Genomic DNA, 15,401 nt, shown 5'->3' on the forward strand with positions numbered 1-15,401 from the left:
TCGATGACAAGACACTTAACCCCTGACTGCTCTCGATGACAAGACACTTAACCCCTAACTGCTCTCGATGACAAGACACTTAACCCCTGACTGCTCTCGATGACAAGACACTTAACCCCTAACTGCTCTCGATGACAAGACACTTAACCCCTAACTGCTCTCGATGACAAGACACTTAACCCCTAACTGCTCTCGATGACAAGACACTTAACCCCTAACTGCTCCCGATGACAAGACACTTAACCCCTGACTGCTCTCGATGACAAGACACTTAACCCCTAACTGCTCCCGATGACAAGACACTTAACCCCTGACTGCTGCCGATGACAAGACACTTAACCCCTGACTGCTCCCGATGACAAGACACTTAACCCCCGACTGCTCTCGATGACAAGACACTTAACCCCTAACTGCTCCCGATGACAAGACACTTAACCCCTAACTGCTCTCGATGACAAGACACTGAACCCCTGACTATATATATAAATGTATATATCGCCCATCTCTACTTACCGTGTCTCTCCAGGGTCAGAGAGCGAAGGCAGAGCCAGGTGGGCAGGAAGGGGATCAGCTCACTGAGGTCCGAACATTTAGACAAGCGCAGCGACTCGATCCGTCCCCGAGGACAGCGCCCCCTGCTGGGCCCGGGGGCCGGAGCGAAGGCTCCACAGAGGTCCTCTGGATCCTGGAACCCGCACAGGGACGGCCCGCGGAACTGTGCGCGAGCGAACCCAGAGCCTCTGCCGTCAAGGAGCCAGGGCAGGAGGCCAGAGTCCGGGTCGTCCACGATCAGCTCCCGGGCTCGGCCGTGGTCCAGGATCCGGTGCAGGGCGTACAGCGTGTAGCGCGGCTCCGCGCCCGCCAGCGGCTTCAGGTCCACGCGGCTCACGCTCCTCTCCAGCGCCCCCAGGAGGAGCTCGCTGGCCAGGCTCTGCAGGAACTGGGAGGGTCTGAGGGAGAAGTGTTTGGTGTATTTGGCCAGAACCAGGAGGAGGGGGTTGACGTCGCGGGAGTCGTTGTTGTTGGAGATGTACTTGTTGACGGTGCTGCCGTCCGTGAGGCCGTAGAAGATGTCTTGTAGAAGCGTCTCCATCACTTCCTGTTTGCTTTCTTCTTCTGTGGTCAAGTCCCCGACCTGGAGTTAAACAAACATACATTATTTCTTCTTCTGTGGTCAAGTCCCCGACCTGGAGTTAAACAAACATACAGATTTTACTCCTTGTATATATAGTATATATATAGTTTCTGTTAGGATCTCTGTTAAACAGTCCTGTATATTTGTATATATTGTATGTCATAAATGTAACAGTACTGTATATCTGTATGTCGTGTATCGCAGGGGTGTAAAAAGTACCCAGAAATTATACTTAAGTGAAAGTATGGATACCGTCTCAAAATCATACTCAAGTAAAAGTATCTGGCTAAAATCACACTTGAGTAAAAGTAAAAAACGTTCTACTTTTAAATGTACTTAAGTACTAAAAAGTAAAAGTAAAAACTTTTTTTCTGACTGTCTATTCTTCTGATAGCAGGTGTTTAATCAAAGAGCCCCGCTCTCTAGTCTTGCACAAGGACCAATCAGCATGGGTATGGGCGGGTTCATTTTCCATTGATGGGGATTTGATTGGCTGTTTTTAAATAAAGTGCGGCCGCAGGATTAATAACGTTAACGTTAGTTCGGCCAGAGAAACAAATATACTAATTAAAATAGTTGGACCTGCAAGATTTGTACTTTGTAGGTCTCCATTTTAAATGTAAGGAGTAAAAAGTATGTTTTTTTTCTCTGAAATGTAATTGAGTAAAAGTACAAGTATACAAACCTAATAATACTCGAGTAAAGTACAAATCCCCAAAAACAGTACTTAAGTATTGTAACAAAGTACAAGTACTCAAGTACTTTACACTGCTGCGTGTAGGTCATAAATGTCATGATATATATCTGTATATCTGTATGTTGTGTATGTCATAAATGTCATTATGAATTGAAAATGGGGGACCCTGATGTAAACAAGACGAAAGTCTTTCTCAGGTCTGCATCCCCTTAACAATTGTGTGTATTGAGCCGTACTGTATTGTACCCATTCTGCAATCAGTTAATAAAATGTTCAATCAATCAATCAAACTACTTCTTAATCTTGCCCACGAATAAATCAAAATACCTACGTTGTGAGGCCCCCTGATATCTTGCAATATTCTTACCCACGCAGAGTGCGTAGATATCCCTACAACAACAACAACAACAACATCAATAACAAAGTCAGAATGGGATCTGAATGAGTGTCTTGTTACGTCTATGGAACGCCAGGGCCCTGTTTCTTGTACCTGGATAACTGAGTTAGCCGGATAACTTTAACTGGATAACTGAGTTAGCCGGACTTTCCGGTTCCCTGTACGTGGATTTTCCAAATCACCATGACAACAGATCCAAAAGTTTGAGCCTGGTCGAAAGCAGAGTTCAAGTTCAAGTTAGCCTGAACCATCGCCACGCCCCCGCAAAGAGGTGACAGCCCGTTTCCTGAAACTATTCCCACAGTCTACGATCTGCATTATACCATTCTGAATTACGTTCTTGTGCTCCATTCTTCCAGAGGGGGCTTTTGAAATGTAAAATAGACCCAAAATGCTGATACTAAATTCACTTTGTCCTAAATAATGCACGTTATATATACCGTGGCGACGGTGGCGCTCGCTCGTGCGATGTACACATTATGTGGTTATTTTAATTGTAACTGGGATTAAGATGTCTGATGAGATGCGCTGTTTGACGGATTTGAGAAATTGAATGAGCCGTTGACGTCACATTAATGAATGAGGATAAAGAGATAAACTTCATTCAAAACAAAGGATATTCTAAACACGGGTCTCTCGTTCATTAATGTATAAACAATGAATTTATCCCATCTGGCACAGTGGCCCAGCGGTAGTGCTCAAGCCTGCCAACCCAGCGACCGGGGTTCAAAACCCGGTCTTTCCAATATGATTTTTTTGAATATAATATTAATGATTATACGCCAAAGTAGCCTGGTTTTAAGTTAAAATATTATAAATCTACATGCATTGAGGATGTCATTCTTTATATAGCTCTCAACGTGCACCAAATTGAATTATTCCTATATTGCAAAAAGAAGGAGACGACTAGGGTCTCGAACCCCGGTCGTCTGTGTGAAAGTCAAAAGAACAACCCGTTAGACCACATTGGAGATAAGTTAAAGATAGACTATACATCAATCAATGGGTAAGAGAGCCGTATCGTAATTCTGTATAACAATTTAACTAATTATTTTCGCTAGCAAGATCTCATTTGATTATTCAATCCAGCAGGCAAGTTTAAAGAAATATAATCTGATTGATTGAGGTAATGAGGGACTTAGAATTAGCCTATAGATAACGCATTTAACTTGTCGGCGAGGCGATTGAGCCGTATTGCAATCTGTCAATAAAGTCTTAAATCAATTAATCAATCAATGCCGTTGAGAATCAGGATCTCTGCCATCGATACGTGCTGGCTTTTCACCTAAAACGGCCGCGCGCATTTAGCCTGAGTCGCAAGTCTGGCTTGAGTTAACGAGACTGAATCCACCTTCGTGAAACAGGAAAATCCCGGCTTCAAACATCGGGTTAACTGAAGCTGGATAATGACATCTTGATCGACTTAGTTGAACCACGTACAAGAAACAGGGCCCAGGTGTGACGATAGGTTTCCTCTTATCGTGCAGAAAACGAGAATGGCTTTTGTACAGAATGATGCAAATAACGTGTACAGGCGACAAACGTACCCCTATCATGCAAAGAATATGACCAATCACAGCGAAGACATTGGGATGATCCACTGATATGCCTTTCAGACTCCTGTGCTGCGTTTCTGGACGTCTGCACACGTGACGAGCACACGTGTAGCTGGTGTGTCAATGACACATGGATAATATGCTAATTATTAACGTCTTAGATGTGATTGGTCAGAGAATCTGTGGAGGGGTTATATGTTGCCGTCTGCAAACGGTGATTCTGCACATTGTCTTGCATCTGAACAAGATCATGTTTGATGTATGTGCAAGTTAATCTTCTGCACAATAAGAAACGTCTCTTGGCACACTTGGCGTTTGCTAAGCAATCAGCAGAAGGAAACAGATATCAAGAGACGGAAATAGATAGCAGCGATAATCTGCATTTAAAATAATCTGGATTTAAAGTAATAATCTGGATTTAAAGTAATAATATGGATCTAAAGTAATAATATGGATTTAAAGTAATAATCTGCATTTAAAGTAATAATCTGCATTTAAAGTAATAATCTGGATTTAAATTAATAATATGGATTTAAAGTAATAATCTGCATTTAAAATAATCTGGATTTAAATTTATAATATGGATTTAAAGTAATAATCTGCATTTAAAATAATGGATTGAAAGTAATAATCTGCATTTAAACTAATAATCTGCATTTTAAATAATATGGATTGAAAGTAATAATCTGGATAATCTGATATAACACAATCCCAACCTGAGCGTGACGTAAGAGCAAAATGTCCGCCCGTGTGAATATGGTCAATTGGAAAGAAGACACCATAAGGAATGTAGCTCCATTTCACATGTTATGCTCGTTTGTTGGCTCTAAAGCACCCAAGTAATTTAATCTGCGACTCTAAATGGCACTCTTCCTCCTCCTCCTCTTTTTCATGTTCCACATTATCTGTATGTGGTGGTTGAGTGTAAACCCTCATTTCCAAATGATTGAATGTTCCAACCTCTGAGATTCAGGCCTGGCTGGAGTCTGTCCAGGCCCATTACGTTGAGATAAGGCACGAGGTCCCTTAAGACGGATGTTGGGAGCTCTGTGTAACGGAGACAAATAAAACACAGTCCTATTAATTAAGAGACAATGCTATTTTTAAAACTATGTTATGCTTATGCAATAGACCAATTCAAATGGGGAATATGACCAAATTCAGGCTAAGAATTCCTGTTTTTCCTATGGTCTCTATCCGACAGTCCAATTAGGCTAATATTTGAGAACATGACCAACTCACTCCCAAAGCCAAGACAATGACTTGAATCCTTGGTGTCATATAGGCTACATGTCAAATCTAGAGCTGCGTTGTAGAGAATGAATCAGGGGAGATGGTAACGCTGACTCAGCTGCCGTTGGATCTGTTTTTGGGGAATAAGGGGACATTCTCTCGTTCAGAACGGGTAGAATTACACTAATTTGGGTGTAAAAACCCCAAAGGCCGTGGGGTCCAGTCAATGGATACAAACGGTACCAGATTTTACATCTCGATGACATCACAGATCCAAGTTCACTTGTTGCTGGCTTTGGGAAAGAGTTGTTTGTGTTCACATTATATTTGACTGTCCTATTGTGGAATATTTTATGCAAAATATAATAGTATAACAAAAGTATAATTATAATAAGCATATCGTGAATACGGGACATACAAGGAACAGTCACATATAATGGTATATTAATGGAAAATGGTGCATTTATATAACAGCTTTTATCCAAAGCGCTTTACAATTTGTTCCTCACATTTTGCCCATTCACTCACACACTCACACACCGACGGCGGAGGCGACCATGCGAGGTGCCGACCTGCTCATCGGGAGCAATTAGGGGTTAAGTGTCTTGCTCAAGGAGGACACTTCGACACGCTTCCCAGGAACAGCGGGAATCGAACCGGGAACCTCCTGGGATTACCAGACGACGGCTTTACATCCCGAGCCACGGTCGCACACAACGTCTGTGTGTTTGTTACAAAGACACTGGAGCTCATCTCAACACAATGTCCTCGATCAGCTACACTCTCTGTATGATGCAGTTACACATGGCAACCAATATATAACAGTTGATGAAAACAATGGTGGTATAGAGATTGAGGGCACTGGTCTGGAGGGGGTGGCAGAGGGGAGGGCGAGGAGGAAGCTGGACGCTATCCTTGAGAACCCCTGCCACCCCCTCCATGATGAGCTGACCGCAATGTGGTCCACGTTTAGCCAGACTTACCCCCCCCCCCCCCCCCTCCATGATGAGCTGACCGCTATGTGGTCCACGTTTAGCCACAGACTCCCCCCCCCCCCCATGATGAGCTGACCGCAATGTGGTCCACGTTTAGCCACAGACCACAATATGGTCCACGTTTAGCCACAGACTTACCTACGTATTTGTCCATCTCTGTTTTTAGCACATACTAAATATGTAACCCAACCTCCTCCAATGTACAGTCCCCCCACCTACCCTCCAATGTACAGTTTTTACGTGTACATTGGAATACTGACATACATTTGACATAGAAACTGTACATTGGAGGAGGTTGGGTAGGTGGGGTGGGGTTGGGTGGGGCTGTACATTGGAATACTGACAAAGCCATGCTTGGTCTTTATTGTACAACTGGGTTAGGACATTTGTAGGGGCCAGTTTTGAATTGCAGTCTCCCGTAGGTGTTCTTTGAGAGTGTTTTTGAAGGTGGGTAGTGATTCACATTCCTTTACAGCTTTGGGTAGGGCGTTCCACATTGTTGTGGCATAATTGCGAAACGTGTTTAGTCCCTTGTTTGAGCCGAATCTGGGTTTTACATGATTTGTGGAGCTCCCTCTGGTGTTGTGATCGTGGTATTCACTGACCTTTGGGAAGTATTTTGACATGTACATGGGTACCTTGGTCGTGTAGTGTATCTTGTAGACCAGGCCCATTGCAAGTTGCTGTACTGTCGTCTACTCTAAGCCATCCTAGGTTGGCAAAGTGTGCAGGGGTGAGGTGGGTTCTAAGAGTCAGGTCAAGCAGTAGTCTGACTAGTTTGTTTTGAGATGTTTGTAATTTGGTTTTTAGTGCCTTTGAGGTGCTTTGGTACCATGAGGTGCAAGCATAGTCGTAGTACCCTTGAATGAGTGCTCCTGCCAAAGTCTTCAGGGTATTCTTGTTTACCAGGGAGGAGATCCGGTACAAGAATCGAGTTCGTTGATTGACTTTTTTTATTACATTGGATGCCATTTTGTCACAGGAAAGATTAGCCTCTAGGATGGAACCCAGGTAGGTAATTTCATCTTTCCTTGTGACAATATTGTCACCCACTGTAACTGAGAAGCCGTCGGTTTTGCTGAGTTTGTTATTTGAACCGAAGAGAATGGACTCTGTTTTGCCCATGTGTAATGATAGTTTGTTGTCGGCGAGCCATATGCAGATTTTGCCTAGTTCCGAGCTGAGGGTTTTTTCAACCTGTAACTTGTTCTTGTCAGAGACCAGCAGGGCTGAGTCGTCCGCAAACAGGAACAAGTTGCAGTCACAAGCTGACGACATGTCATTTGCATAAATTAGGAACAGTAGTGGTCCTAGTATGCTTCCTTGTGGAACACCACAGTTCACTGTGAGGGGGGGGGATAGGGTACCGTTTACCTCCACCATCTGTTCTCTCCCCTCCAGGTAGGATTGTATCCAGCTCACTGATAAACTATCAAAACCAATTGCTTTTAGCTTGTCAATCAGAATGGAGTGATGACAGTGTCGAAGGCCTTTTGTAGGTCTAGCATGACCATGCCGCAGTATTTGCCCACGTCCACCTCTTGTTTGATGTGGTCGTTCAAATAGAGAAGGCATGTGTCAGTGGAGTGGGATGTTCTGAAGCCAGATTGGAATTCGTAGATTAGATTTTTATCCGTAAGGTACTTTTCGACCTGTTCGTATACTATTTTTTCCATGACTTTCGAGATGGATGTAAGGATAGAAACAGGGCGGTAGTTGCCTGGGTCTAATTTGCTGCCCTTTTTGTGCAGGGGTGTTACTCTCGCTATTTTGAAGTCCTTGGGGACGTGTCCCTGTTTTATGGAGAGGTTTATTATGTGTGTGATGACTGGGGTGATGGCGGCTGCTGAGTCTCTGAGGAATTTGGAGGGGATGTTGTCATGGCCAGTGGCCTTGTTCGGTTGGAGGGCGCTCAGTTTATTGAGTACCTCATCTGTAGTTACCATTTCCAGTTTGAAATCGTCTTTGTGGACGCCTAGGTTCTTGTAGTATGCTACTATGTGTTCTACCCCATACTGCCCTGAGTGGGAGGGTAGTTTGTTTACCAGTGTTGTGGCTATGTTTGTGAAGAAAGTGTTTAAGTAATTGGCTACATCCAGTTTGTCTGTGATGAGCGTGTTGTCCGTCTTTATGTTTATGTTTGAGAACCTGGTTTTAAGTTTTTTACTGCAGCCTAGTTGATTATTGAGTAATTTCCAAAGTTCACGTGGTTTATTTTTGTTTTCCTCAGTTTTGTCATTGATGAAATTTTTTTTTGCAGTTTTTATCATGGAGTTTACGTCATTTCTTAGTCTGTTTCTTTCTAGTTTGAGTTCAGTCACGTGGGCTTGGAGTTCACTGCTCGTGCTTTTGGTAAGCTTTGACTGACTTTTATGAAATTCAGAGCATTTTTTGTCTCTGGCTTTCATAGCGGTCAGTATTTCAGTGTGCATCCACGGCTCAGCGCGATTTTTTACCCTGGTGGTTCTTAGGGGGGCCATGTTGTTTAGTATTGTTGAGAATTTGGTTTTGAAGCCAAGCCAGGTTTCTTCAGCCAGTGTACCATTGAGTTCATCTGACCAGTCCAGGCTCTTCAGTTCAAGGTTAAAGGCCTCGCTAGAGTAGGTTTTGAGGTCTCTAGATGTGACCGTTTTGTGACAGCCAGCCTTTTGCTTTAGCTTTTTGCGGGAACAGAATATCATATAATGATCACTTAACCCGCATGCTATAACCCCTTTATTGGAGATCATGGACTTGTCGGAGGTCAGGATGAGGTCAATGGTAGTCTGGGTTGATTCACACACCCTTGTAGGTTGGGTGATTAGCTGGCTGAGTCCGTGCAGATCACAAAGCCTACTGAAGGCCTTGAAGACGGGTGCTGCTTTACGTAGCATGTCCGTGTTCCAGTCCCCAATAAGGATTTTGCATGTGCTATAAGTATAAAGTATGTTGTTTTGGTTAGCAAAAAGTATGCAGTCCTCAAAAACTAAAACTAAAATGGCCAATTTTGGAGGCGCCTGTTAACATTGATTGATTGAAAACTTTATTAACAGATTGCAGAATGGGTACAATACAGTACAGCTCAATACACACAATTGTTAAGGGGATTCTCGAAGTCAACTTCCTGTCTGTTGTTGCTACGCAACTGCAGCGTGGGGGGAAACTGCCCCTCCTGGTACATTGTGTACACTTCATTTAGTGGAGAAACGGATCGTTAAAGCGGCAAATTAAAGACAATCAAGCGGAATTTTCTTCAGTCCTTCACAATGCCAAAGATCTGCTGTTACGCGTTGTACTAATGACAAAAACAGAAATCCAAATCGCAAGTTTTATACCATCACGGAGGAAAAAGTGGCTGGTGGCTAACGTTCGGCTAACTCGCTCTGGTGTTGTGGTCATGGTAATCAGGGGGAGATTCTTTGACCCATATCTCGCCTTAGAATCACCAGAAAGGCTTTCGAAATAGTGAAATGCCATGTTGGCCTCAATATTTTCAAAATAAATCGTATGAAAATGTTATGAAATGAACAAGAATGTGATAAAACATGTAATAAAAACAGAGCGGTGCAGGGGGAAGACTAAGAGAATTATTAAGGACTCGAGCCACCCGAACAACTGCCTCTTTGAACTGCTGCGGTCAGGCAAGCGATACCGGAGTCTTAAGGCGAGCACAGAAAGACTCAGAAGAAGCTTCTATCCCCAGGCCATCAGGCTGCTAAACGAACAATAATCGCTAAACGAACAATAATCACTATGCAACAACCATCAAATGCACACAGCACACACACCCACACGCACACACTCACTCAAACAAACAACACACTGCAGCACCCACTCTCCACACTTTAGATCACACAAACACACTTACACTTTATATTTATTGATAAAGGATTTGCACTACAACTCGTACACCTACTGTGAATTGTACCTAAATTGCACCTCGTCCCATTTCTCCATTTCTGCCTTGCACTATATAGTATTGTATATTAGTACACTGCACAGTATTGTATATTGTATGGTAACTACGTCTATTCTGCATCGAACATTGTACATATGTCTAAACTGAACACTGTGACCTCATTTTTTTTACTTCTAATTTTACTATGTTATTTTATTTCATACTTATCTTGTCTTGCACAGTCTCTGGAGCGCAACAGTAAGAAGCATTTTGTATAAAAGTATTCTGTACTTCTGTATGACAACTATTAAAGAAACTTGAAACTTGAACTTGGTCTGCATCCCCTTAACAATTGTGTGTATTGAGCTGTACTGTATTGTACCCATTCAGCAATCTGTTAATAAAGTTTTCAATCAATCAATCAATCAGTTAATAGTTAACAGCAGCTGGTCTTCTTACCCAGAGCCTTCAGATGCACAGCTCCTGTGTTTAGACTGACTGCTCGGAGGCACAGCTGTCTCAGACGGGTGGAGAGAAAAAGTCTGTTAACATCAGCAATGGCAGCATGGTAGTCTTCAATCTCTTCATGCATTTTATAACTGCTAGGGAAGTAGCTAGACTTGTTATATATAACGCAGATATCAGGAACACGCTAGGAAGACGAGTTCGGTTAGCTAGTAGTACTAGTAGCCTTTTTTAACGACGGTTAGCATATTTACATTACATTAGCTGCTATCGTTAGCTTTGAACCCAAGTTGCTAACTTATAGCTACTATTCTAAAACAAGAGTTAATATATATTAGTCACTACAATAACAACGATAACGGGTGTGTGATTGTTTACAGGACAGCGTTAGCATCATTCGCTGACTGACTAGCTAACTTATTGAAACAGTCCCAATGTGTACAACACGGTGCAGCAACGAAATAACTCCGACAGGGAAACGTGCAACAACACGGCACTTCCGCGTTACATGGAGCACGTGTCCCGCCCCCTCGCGTCACCACCGCGTGATTACCAAACCGCATTTCTCGGAGACGCTCTCTGATTGGCCACTGACTGACGCTCTCTGATTGGCCACTGACGCGTTTGCCCAATCCGTGACGCGCTGTGTCTTTGCCCATTTCCACTTCAAACTTGAATGAATGAATGAATGAAAACTTTATTTAACAGATTGCAGAATGGGTACAATACAGTACGGCTCAATACATACAATTGTTAAAGGGATGCAGACCTGAGAAAGACGTTTGTCTTGTTTCCATCAGGGTCCCCCATTTTCAATTCATCGTAACATATATGACATACAGATAGACAGTACTGCTACATCTATACATTTATGACATACCAGATTTGCAAATACAGTACTGTTTGTGATACGAAAAGAGTCCAGAAAAGAAGTATATACATTTGACGTAGAAACTGTACATTGGAGGAGGTGTGAATGAATGAATGAAAACTTTATTAACAGATTGCAGAATGGGTACAGTACAGTACAGCTCAATACATACAATTGTTAAGGGGATGCAGACCAGAGAAAGACTTTCGTCTTGTTTACATCAGGGTCCCCCATTTTCAATTCATCGTAACATATATGACATACATGACATACAGATAGACAGTACTGCTACATCTATACATTTATGACATACCAGATTTGCAATTACAGTACTGTTTGTGATACAAAAAGAGTCCAGAAAGAAAAGAGTATATACATTAGGCGTAGAAACTGTACATTGGATTGGGTAGGTGGGGGTGGGGGGGGGACTGTACATTGGAGGTGGTTGGGGGGGGGGGGGGGTTGGGTAGGAGTGGGGGGGGGGGGGGTTGGGTAGGAGGGGTGGGTGGGGACTGTACATTGGAGGTGGGTGGGGGGGGGGGTTGGGTAGGAGTGGGGGGGGGGGGGTTGGGTAGGAGTGGGGGGGGGGGGGGGGGTTGGGTAGGAGGGGTGGGTGGGGGACACTGTACAACTGTACAAACAACACTGTACATTGGATTATTGACAAGACCATACTTGGTAATTTACTGTACATTGGAGGGGGTTGTGTTCGGACATTTACAGGGGCCAGTTTCGAGTTGCAGTCTCCCTTAGGTGTTTTTTGAGAGTGTTTTTGAAAGTGGGTAGTGATTCACATTCCTTTACAGCTTTGGGTAGGGCGTTCCACATTGATGTGGCATAATTGCGAAACGTGTTTAGTCCCTTGTTTGAGCCGAATCTGGGTTTAACATGATTTGTGGAGCTCCCTCTGGTGTTGTGATCGTGGTATTCACTGACCTTTGGGAAGTATTTAGTCATGTACATGGGTACCTTGGTCGTGTAGTGTATCTTGTAGACCAGGCCCATTGCAAGTTGCTGTACTCTGTCGTCTACTCTAAGCCATCCTAGGTTGTCAAAGTGGGCAGGGGTGAGGTGGGTTCTAGGAGTAAGGTCAAGCAGTAGTCTGACCAGTTTGTTTTGAGATGTTTGTAATTTTGTTTTTAGCGCCTTTGAGGTGCTTTGGTACCATGAGGTGCAAGCATAGTCGTAGTACCCTTGAATGAGTGCTCCTGCTAGAGTCTTCAGGGTATTCTTGTTTACCAGTGAGGAGATCCGGTACCTAAGCTTAAAAACCGTACATATCCCGAGGCTGTCCGTCACCTGAACTCAAGTACAAATGTACAGGTACTTTGCACCACCAGGGCTAGCACCAGCCGACAGGCACTTTAAGGCAATATGCACTTTAAACTGGAACACTGAGCAATTTATTTGAGGTACTGTTGCATTTTTTCTTTTTAATTGTTTGTGTAAAACTTTTATTGTGGGGATTGTATTGCATGTATTCTTGTGTTTTTTATTGTATGTTTTTATAATGTCTGTACTGTATGTGGCACCAAGACAAATCCCAATCAACCATGTGTTGAAATGGCAATAAAGTTTTCTATTCTATCACCCCAGTCATCACACACATAATAAACCTCTCTATAAAACAGGGGCACGTCCCCAAGGACTTCAAAATTGCGAGAGTGACCCCTCTGCACAAAAAGGGCAACAAATTAGACCCAGGCAACTACCGCCCTGTTTCTATTCTTACCTCCATCTCGAAAGTCATGGAGAAAATAGTCTACGAACAGGTCGAAAAGTACCTGGCGGAAAAAAATCTAATCTACGAATTCCAATCTGGCTTCAGAACGTCCCACTCCACTGACACATGCCTCCTCTATTTGAACGACCACATCAAACAAGAGGTGGACGCGGGCAAATACTGCGGCATGGTCATGCTGGACCTACAAAAGGCCTTCGACACTGTCAATCACTCCATTCTGATGGACAAGCTAAAATCAATTGGTTTTGATAGCTTATCAGTGAGCTGGATGCAATCCTACCTGGAGGGGAGAGAACAGATGGTAGAGGTAAACGGTACTCTATCTCCCCCCCTCACAGTGAGCTGTGGTGTTCCACAAGGAAGCATACTAGGACCGCTACTCTTCCTAATTTATGCAAATGACATGTCGTCAGCCTGTGACTGCAACTTGTTCCTGTTTGCGGACGACTCAGCCCTGCTGGTCTCTGACAAGAACAAGTTGCAGGTTGAAAAAACCCTCAGCTCGGAACTAGGCAAAATCTGCATATGGCTCGCTGATAACAAACTATCATTACACATGGGCAAAACAGAGTCCATTCTCTTCGGTTCAAATAACAAACTCAGCAAGACCGACGGCTTCTCAGTTACAGTGGGTGACAATATTGTAACAAGGAAAGATGAAATTACCTACCTGGGTTCCATCCTAGAGGCAAATCTTTCCTGTGACAAAATGGCATCCAATGTAATAAAAAAAAGTCAACCAACGAACTAGATTCTTGTACCGGATCTCCTCTCTGGTAAACAAGAATACCCTGAAGACTCTGGCAGGAGCACTCATTCAAGGGTACTATGACTATGCGTGCACCTCATGGTACCAAAGCACCTCAAAGGCGCTTAAAACAAAATTACAAACATCACAAAACAAACTGGTCAGACTACTACTTGACCTGAACCCCAGAACCCACCTTACCCCTGCCCACTTTGACAACCTAGGATGGCTTAGAGTAGACGACAGAGTACAGCAACTTGCAATGGGCCTGGTCTACAAGATACACTATACGACCGGGGTGCCCATGTACATGTCAAAATACTTCCCAAAGGTCAGTGAATACCACAACCACTACACCAGAGGAAGCTCAACAAATCATGTTAAACCCAGATTCGGCTCAAACAAGGGACTAAACACGTTTCGCAATTATGCCACAACAATGTGGAATGCCCTACCCAAAGCTGTAAAGGAATGTGAATCCCTGCCCAGATTAAAAACCGCTCTTAAAGAGCACCTACGGGAGGCTGCAATTCGAAACTGGCCACCGTAAATGCCCAAAACCCCCACCACCTCCTAATAGACAGTCTCCTCCCCACCGCATGTATATATTCCCTCCCCGCCGTATGTATATTTCTCTCCCACCCACCCACCCCCTCCTAATGTACAGTCCCCTCCCCATCATATGTATATACTCTGTCAGGATCTAGGGGTAACAGTACTGTATATTTGAATACCGTTTATGTCACAAATGTAACAGTACTAAATACCTATATGTCCCTATGCCATAAATGTCATGTATGTTGTTGTGTATGTCATAAATGTCTATATGAATTGAAAATGGGGGACCCTGATGGAAACAAGACAAACGTCTTTCTCAGGTCTGCATCCCCTTAACAATTGTATGTATTGAGCCGTACTGTATTGTACCCATTCTGCAATCTATTAAATAAAGTTTTCATTCATTCATTCATTCTATTCTAACCTCGAGACTACCCGACATCTCGCGGTACTTTACTGTAACTAACCGCGAGACTACCCGACATCTCGCGGTACTACTTCATAGTCTCGTCAGTTTGAAACATGGCGTCTGAAGGAGGAGAGGCGGCGAGCAGCGCGTCTGTTGTTGAACCCGACACCGCAGCAGGAGAGGGGTAACGTCTCCCTCATTCAAACACACACAGATATATTATATACATCTAAATATAAATAAACCACACATATACCTCTTCCTATATTAGACACAGCAGGGCATTTAGTCAACTGAGTGAGCAGCACTCCACCATAAGGAGCTAGCTGCTAGCTACGGCAGATAGCTTAGGTTTAATAAACAGCACAATTCAATGATTATTACACATTATTACCGGTTAGCTTGCTATCATCAGTAATAATAACAAACCGATGACAACGAGTCAGGACACTCGTGTTGCTGACGCGTGTTGTTGTACCGTCGGCACTCCAGAAACCTGCACTGTCTGACCCACGATATAATAACATTGTACTGATATCAATCAATCAATTCAATCAACCCACCCTGCTCCCTGCTCCCTGACCGGGTGTATGTATCGCTACTGGCGTGTGTCACCCTCTCACTGTCTGCCACACACTACAGATGGTGTGATAGTAAAGGGTTAACCTTCTGTAGTGTGGCAGTGAAAGGGTAAAAACCTTCTGTGTATTGTCACA

The 15,401-nt window shown here is 43.5% G+C and overlaps 2 protein-coding genes across 3 annotated transcripts in view; one reads left to right on the plus strand and one right to left on the minus strand.

Annotated features, from left to right (window-relative positions):
- Positions 1-505: 505 nt before the first annotated feature.
- On the minus strand, positions 506-10,464 carry LOC311236469 (uncharacterized protein; the record flags this gene model as incomplete). Its single annotated transcript, XM_084324148.1, has 4 exons — positions 10,350-10,464; positions 4,746-4,832; positions 2,164-2,222; positions 506-1,135 (listed from the first exon to the last, which is right to left on the minus strand). The coding sequence occupies exons 2-4, from the start codon at positions 4,783-4,785 to the stop codon at positions 506-508; spliced, it is 729 nt and encodes a 242-aa protein (XP_084180274.1). The 5' UTR covers positions 4,786-4,832; positions 10,350-10,464.
- A 4,334-nt stretch (positions 10,465-14,798) lies between these two features.
- The window catches only part of LOC311236811 (set1/Ash2 histone methyltransferase complex subunit ASH2-like), a gene marked incomplete at its 5' end in the record, with an annotated part of 48,035 nt that continues 47,432 nt past the window's right edge, over positions 14,799-15,401 (plus strand). For both annotated transcript variants that reach the window (XM_084324575.1, XM_084324576.1), the window contains one exon: positions 14,799-14,869. In XM_084324575.1, the coding sequence (XP_084180701.1) occupies positions 14,799-14,869 (71 nt within the window). The remainder of the gene's footprint in view (positions 14,870-15,401) is intronic.

Source organism: Notolepis coatsorum, assembly GCF_963971535.1.
Source record: "Notolepis coatsorum genome assembly, chromosome: 11".
Lineage (NCBI taxonomy): Eukaryota > Metazoa > Chordata > Actinopteri > Aulopiformes > Paralepididae > Notolepis > Notolepis coatsorum.